Source organism: Nansenia antarctica, assembly GCF_963989245.1.
Source record: "Nansenia antarctica genome assembly, chromosome: 11".
Classification (NCBI taxonomy): domain Eukaryota; kingdom Metazoa; phylum Chordata; class Actinopteri; order Argentiniformes; family Microstomatidae; genus Nansenia; species Nansenia antarctica.
In genome coordinates this window covers 19,645,534-19,653,033 of record NC_137681.1, presented here as the reverse complement: position 1 = coordinate 19,653,033, position 7,500 = coordinate 19,645,534, and the positions used below count along the sequence as shown (strand labels likewise).

Genomic DNA, 7,500 nt, shown 5'->3' with positions numbered 1-7,500 from the left:
ATTCTTAAGACAATTCTTAAGAAAAAAGATAAGATGTTCCTAAGAATGTTCTTAAACGCTATTCACCATTTTTTTCTTAAGAATTGTCCTATGTCTTAAGAACTTCTTAGTTTTCTCACTTAAGAAGTTCTTAGATTTTGAACTGTGATTTTTACACCTGTGTGTCTCTCTCTCTCTCTCTCTCTTTTGAACTTATGAAGAACTTCCATCTAAAATGTGAATATAAAATAAATAATAGTAAGGACATTGTTTCAGTTACTTGGCCTACTTAAATAACATGTTCATAATGATTAATTAAGTAGTATACATCAAATACAACAACTGCCTCCTTGATTTACTTTCTGAGTACATTGTGGTGTAATCTAGGAATAGGCCTACATGTGACACAGGCTGAAAGGCCCATTTCAGTTATATCTCAAACATACAAACATGTGATAGACATTCACACATTCACACAAAACATTCACACAAAAGTACTCTGACCAACTTGAATTAACAATATGTGTTAACACATTGTCTAGGGCTAAACTAAATATTAATAAAATCAAATAAATGCAATACAAAATTGTTCAAGTAAGACTTACCTTTCACTTTAGCTGCTTTAAGACAGGTGAGAGCTTCTCTTAAAGTTAAGAAGACATTTGAGAAGAAATCTAAGAACTTTGTTTTGGAGAATCTCATTTGTTCTTAAGTTCTATCTTAGGAAAAATCTTAAGAAGAAAGTTAAGAAAAAACTAAAGTTAAGATAAGATTTTCTTCGGGAATACCAAATCTTCTTAAGTTTTGTCTTAAGAACAAATGTTGTTCTTAAGAACAAATTTGTTCTTAAAAACGCTTGGTGAATCCGGCCCCTGGTATTCAAGACCAAATGTGGCCCCTGAGCCAAAAGGTTTGCCCACCCCTGCCCTACATCCTACACACTATTCCCCCCTGTGTGTGTGTGTGTGTGTGTGTGTGTGTGTGTGTGTGTGTGTGTGTGTGTGTGTGTGTGTGTGTGTGTGTGTGTGTGTGTGTGTGTGTGTGTGTGTGTGTGTGTGTGTGTGTGTGTGTGTGTGTGTGTGTGTGTGTGTGTGTGTGTGTGTGTGTGTGTGTGTGTGTGTGTGTGTGTGGGAGGGACTGACCGGGCCGAAGCCGCCTCCACAGGAGATGTATTCCGGGTGGTTGACCAGATCAAACAGCTCCACCTGCTGGACCGGAGTCTGACTGGTCGAGAGACGCCACGGCTCCGACAACACCTGGACACACACACACACACATAGAGGGATCAACACCTGAACAACACACGCAAACACACACATAGAGGGATCAACACCTGAACAACACACACGCAAACACACACACACACACACACACAGGGGGATCAACACATGGACACACACACACGCACACACACACACACACACACACACACACACACACACAGGGGGATCAACACCGGGACACACACACACACACACTCTCACACATACAGGGATCAACACTTGAACAACACACACACACACACACACACACACACACCTCTTTGAGGAAGGGGGAGTCCACTCCGAGGTACTGTGAGACAACATAGAGGCAGAAGAGGTGTCTGTCGATGCCGGCACCCGTCATGGCGTGGCGGTACAAAGACTGGTGCTTCTCTGCTGCCTGGCGGAACAGCCGCCTGCACACCTCCCCCTTCTGGACCACACAGATACTACATCACACACCTCCCACTGCTGGACAACGCAGGTACTACATCACACACACACACACAAGTCCCCCTGCTGGAAAACACAGGTACTATATGTGTAGTGCATAGGTACACAGGTGTGTGTGTGTGTGTCCCTACCTCTCCTCCCTCCAGCGCCGTGACGAAGGCGCAGCTCTGGTTGGAGCAGGACCTGACGGTCTCGGTGCGGCCCTCCCTGAACAGCCGCGTCATCGACGCCTCGTACGTCAGACAGAACACACCCCGATCCTGGAGGAACAGCAGCACTTACAATCTTCACATCTGTGTGTGTGTGTGTGTGTGTGTGTGTGTGTGTGTCTGTGTGTGTGTGTGTGTGTGTGTTACCCTGTAGTAGGCCAGCTGCAGGGCCAGCTGTATGAAGGCGTCAGGGCTGATGCGACACTTCTTCATCTTTCCTTTCCCAAAGTCCCTGAAGGACGTGACGTGGAAGTCCACATCATCAGCCAGCGCCTGGGCCACCGCCAGAGAGCTGTCTATCTGCTGCTGCACCTGGGGGGGTTATGACATCATCAGCCAGCGCCTGGACCACAGCCAGAGAGCTGTCTATCTGCTGCTGCACCTGGGGGGGTTATGACATCATCAGCCAGTCCCACCCTCTCCACCCCAGCCATCCAAACTAATGTGTTACCCTATTAAACAATATTAAACCGCCAGAAGTTGCCTGACTGATGGTTTTAAATCAGGTTTAGTGGATACAACAAAGGGTGTCCCACAAGGCTCCATTCTGGGTCCGGGTCTTTTGACTATTTATATACGCAATATTGGGTGTTCTGTACAAACAGTTGAACACGCTATTTCTGAGCTTCAGGCTGTACCTGTTCAACTGGTACTTAATGCAAGAAAGAAGGGAAAGGGTCAGATAAGATGAATGGATAAATAGATGGATGGATGGGTGGGTGGAAGGATGGACATCAGGAAGGATGGATGGTTGGATGGTATGGTTTGGCGGTAATTACGGTATTTGAGAATAGCAATGGTGTCTTTCAATACCGTTATAAAAAGAAATCTGCTGCGCAATGTGAGTCGGGTGAGTGTTGGCAGTGTTTCCCATACATAGTCTCATTTGTCCCACCATAGTCTCATTAGCGCTGTTTGTCTTTTTTTCAGCGTGTTCCAGCAGGTTCACGGAAAAGGCTGTAGCTAGGGCTTATCGCCCAACCCTAATGGATGGATGTTATGATGGATGGATGGACATTAGGATGGATGGATGGATGGATAGATATCTGACCTCAGATGTGAGGTCCCAGGTCAGCCTCTGGGGTGGAGGGAGAGAAGAGTCCACCTCTCCTTTACAGTGACCCTCCTCGTTGTACCCCAGCTGGAAACTGTCTGTAGCCAGGACATACTACACACACACACACACACACACACACACACACACACACACACGCACACACACACAGAATATTAGTCCTATAATACTATTAGAGTTACTCCATCTACTAGCGGAGGTCCTCTGCTCTCCTAGTATCTGTCTCCACTCCTAGTGTCTGTCTCCTCTCCTAGTGTCTGTCTCCTCTCCTAGTGTCTGTCTCCTCTCCTGTCCTAGCAGAGGTCTTACCTCCCAGAGGTGAGCGACCACGGGGGCGTCGGCCCAGGAGTGTTCAGCGTTCAGGCCGTTCTTCCCGTTCTTATACACCACCACGGAGAAGGACTTATCAAACCACCTGGGGGGGTGGGAACAGAGCAGGGGGGTGGGAACAGAGCAACTAGAAGGAGATTTTCCAAACGTTTTTTCTAAATCAGCTTCGCTGTGTGGCATAACACAGTAGGATCACGTGATTGGCTGAGCTGTCGTAATGGTGTCGTGTAATTGGCTGACCTGTCGTAACACTTCCCGTGGAGGAGGGACTTCGCGTAGCGGTCCAGGCTGGCCGCAGGGTCATCGCCCATCATGCCTTGCTCCTCGTCGTCCAGGGTTACAAAGAAGGCGGCCCTTTCGATCACGTCCAGCGAGCGTTTGTTCACGCCACAGCTGAAGTAGTCCTTCCTGGCCTTGGCCCAGGGGATTCTGGGAAATGGAGTTGATAGGAGATGAAGGCTGGTGAACGGAGCAGGAGGGTCTGTGTCCACCTCTCTGATTGGCTGGGTGAAGGCCTGGTTGACTGACTGGTTAGCTGGGTGAAGGCCTGGCTGACTGACTGGTTGGCTGGGTGAAGGCCTGACTGAATGGCTGCTTGGCTGGGTCAAGGCCTGGCTGACTGACTCACAGTTGTGTGTGTGTGTGTGTGTGTGTGTGTGTGTGTGTACCTGTCTCCGGCTGTGAGCGCTCCCAGCCTCTCCTCCCCGGGCGCGGGGGGGGAGGGGTCATCCAGGACGGCTTGGACCTGGGCCTCCATCTCCCTGGGCGACAGCAGCCGCCCCGCCTGGTATAGCCACACCCGGAAGTAGCGCCCCCGGTGGTACACCGCCACATAGTCACTGTCCTGCCAATGCTGCACTGTGTCTAGAGGGAGGAGGGGAGGGGAGGGGAAGGGGGGGATGGAGTGGGAATGGGGTGGAGGAGGATGAGTTAGACTATGATGTATGATGATGTAGACTAGAGACTAGAGAGAGACTGACTGACTGACTGACGGACTGACTGACTGACTGACTGACTGACTGACGGACTGACTAACGGACTGATGGGTTGACTGACTGACTGGCTGACTGGGTGACTGACTGACTGACTGAGTGACCACCTGACTGACTGAGGGGCTGACTGACGGGCTGACTAGCTGATTGACGGACTGACTGACTGACGGACAGGCTGACTGGCTGGCTGGGGAGGGAGGGCAGCTAACTATAGAGAGATGGAGGGGAAGTGGAGGGTGGAGGGTGGAGGGGAGGGCAGCCTACCTGTGAGAGTTCCAGGGACTCGACAAGAATCAAACATCCTCTCAAACTGATAGGAACAGCAAGGCACGGAAGACCTCAATAACCACTGGAGGGGGGGGGGTGGTGGTGGTGATGGCATTGCAGAAAGAAACAAGGGAGTAGGAGGGAAGAAAGGAAAACAAGATAAACATTGAAAAAGAGGAGAGGAGAAGTGAAGGATGAAGTTGACAGATAAGAGAGAAGTAGTCAGTTAGAGAGAGACTAGCCGGAGGAACGAGGGATGATGAACGACAGAACAGTTCTGTGGCAGACATGTCGTTTTGACACACACACACACACACACACACACACACACACACACACACACACACACACACACACACACACACACCACCCAGCCTACCTAGTGCATACACCTTCTAACTAAGTGTGTTTGTGTGTCTCTGTGTGTGTGTGTGTGTGTGTGTGTGTGTGTGTGTGTGTGTGTGTGTGTGTGTGTGTGTTACCCGTCTCCTCTCCAGGGGTACGTGTAGTGTTGAACATCCTCTCACACTGAGCAGCACACAGAGGGATGATGGTACCTGGGACACGACTCTGGAGGGGGGGGGGTGAGGAGAGGGAGAGGGGGATGAGGAGGAGGAGTGGGGAGAGGAGAGGGGGATGAGGAGAGGGAGAAGGGGATGAGGAGAGGGAGAGGGGCACGAGGAGGAGAGAAGAGGGGGATGAGGAGAGGGAGAGGGGGATGAGGAGGAGTGGGGAGAGGAGAGGGGGATGAAGAGAGGGAGAAGGGGATGAGGAGGAGGAGTGGGGGGGAGAGGGGGATGAGGATAGGGAGAGGGGGATGAGGAGGAGGAATGGGGAGAGGAGGGGGATGAGGAGAGGGAGAGGGGGATGAGGAGGAGAGGAGAGGGGGATGAGGAGGAGGAGAGGAGAGGGGCATGAGGAGAGGGGGATGAGGAGGAGTGGGGAGAGGAGAGGGGGATGAGGAGAGGGAGATGAGGAGAGGGAGATGAGGAGAGGGAGAGGGGGATGAGGAGGAGGAATGGGGAGAGGAGAGGGGGATGAGGAGAGGGAGATGAGGAGAGGGAGAGGGGGATGAGGAGGAGGAATGGGGAGAGGAGAGGGGGATGAGGAGAGGGAGATGAGGAGAGGGAGAGGGGGATGAGGAGAGGGAGAGGGGGATGAGGAGGAGGAATGGGGAGAGGAGAGGGGGAAGAGGAGAGGGAGAGGGGGATGAGGAGGAGGAATGGGGAGAGGAGAGGGGGATGAGGAGGGCAGGAGGAGAGAAAGACAGGAGGGGAAGGAGAGGAGAGATGGTGTGGTATGAGAGCATGAGAGGGAATGATTTTCGAAAAGAACAACACACACACACACACACAAAACTTAAACAAACAAAAAATGAATGTATGCAGCTCACACACTTGTATGAACACACACACACACACACACACACAATACCCAACATACACATAAACACACACAGATGATGTCACATCATGATGTTAACACACAGTTGAAGCCAGGGAGTGACTCGAATTTCCCAATCGTGACTTCCCAATTTAACATACACATTCATCTGTGGTAGTGAGCTAATACGAGCGGTAGAGTTTACTCAGGAATGTCCGGAATGCTAGCGTCGGTGCTTCGACATAGCAACGGCGTTCGAAAGACCTGATTACATCACCCCAGACACATTTTGGCACCCGGACAATATCTGGCATGACAGACCAGTTGGTCCATAATCAACACGACACACACACACACACACTCTCATCCATTCATAACACATCCCTTCATCATCCTCTCTCAGCATCACTGCTCTAGTCAGGAGACAGGCCTACGTGTGTGTGTGTGTGTGTGTGTGTGTGTGTGTGTGTGTGTGTGTGTGTGTACATGTGCGTGTGCACGTGTGCGTGTGTGCATGCGTGTGTGTGTGCGTGTGAGTGTGTGTGGACTCACAGGTTTGAGCTCCTCCCTGCTGAGTTTGTGGCGGTACAGTAGGACGGCGTGCAGCGTGTTTCCTGCCCGCGCCGCCTGGATGGGCGTGGGCGTCACATACAGGAAGTCCTGCAGGGGGAGAATAACATCACATTTACTAATAATATCACAGTTAATAATAACATCATGTTTAAATATAATATCACAGTTAGTAATAACATCACGTTTAATAATAACATCACGTTTAATAATAACATCACGTTTAATTATAACGTCATGTTTTATAATAACAACACGTTTGATAATAACATCATGTTTAATAATAACGTCACGTTTAATAATAACATCACGTTTGATAATAACGTCACGTTTAATAATGATTGATTGATTGATTGATTGAAAACCTTTATTGTCCCCAATGGGGAAATTTTGTTGTCAAACAGCTCAGTTAGGGCAGAAAACATTCAATACAGAAAACAGAAAACATTCAATAAAATACATAAAACAGTGCAGGCTCAGTAAGTAAAAAGTTCCAAAAGTTCCAGCTCCATTGATAATAACGTCACGTTTTATAATAACGTCACGTTTAATAATAACATCACGTTTGATAATAACGTCACGTTTGATAATAATAACATCACGTTTCATAATAACGTCACGTTCAGTATCCCCCACCCCTCCGGACACTGTGAACAATCCAATTTAGCCTTAGCACTACTGCTGGTTTACCTCTAACTACGGTACTTGCCATACTGTACCTATCACTATCATTGTCATGTTTTTATATTATGTTTTTATATCATGTTCTTATATCACTATTTGCACTTCTGGTTAGATGCTAAACTGCATTTCGTTGTCTGGTACTTGTACTCTGCAATGACAATAAAGTAGAATCTTATCTATTCTATTACATTTTTTCTTATTCTATGACTGTGTAGGGGGGATTCTAGACCAGCAGGGTACTTCACCTCTGAACAGTTCACCTTTTTCTTTTCATTGTATCTTCCATTTGTTATTGT

General features: G+C 48.8%; 1 protein-coding gene across 1 annotated transcript in view; it reads right to left on the bottom strand.

Annotated features, from left to right (window-relative positions):
- LOC308167971 (carnitine O-palmitoyltransferase 1, liver isoform) overlaps positions 1 to 7,500 on the bottom strand; it is a gene marked incomplete at both ends in the record, with an annotated part of 11,304 nt that overhangs the window by 1,684 nt on the left and 2,120 nt on the right. Inside the window, 10 exons of the mRNA XM_080542451.1 lie at positions 1,122 to 1,235; positions 1,519 to 1,674; positions 1,826 to 1,954; positions 2,051 to 2,215; positions 2,955 to 3,071; positions 3,288 to 3,393; positions 3,549 to 3,737; positions 3,977 to 4,172; positions 5,050 to 5,137; positions 6,503 to 6,610. Of these exons, the coding sequence (XP_080398577.1) occupies positions 1,122 to 1,235; positions 1,519 to 1,674; positions 1,826 to 1,954; positions 2,051 to 2,215; positions 2,955 to 3,071; positions 3,288 to 3,393; positions 3,549 to 3,737; positions 3,977 to 4,172; positions 5,050 to 5,137; positions 6,503 to 6,610 (1,368 nt within the window). The remainder of the gene's footprint in view (positions 1 to 1,121; positions 1,236 to 1,518; positions 1,675 to 1,825; positions 1,955 to 2,050; positions 2,216 to 2,954; positions 3,072 to 3,287; positions 3,394 to 3,548; positions 3,738 to 3,976; positions 4,173 to 5,049; positions 5,138 to 6,502; positions 6,611 to 7,500) is intronic.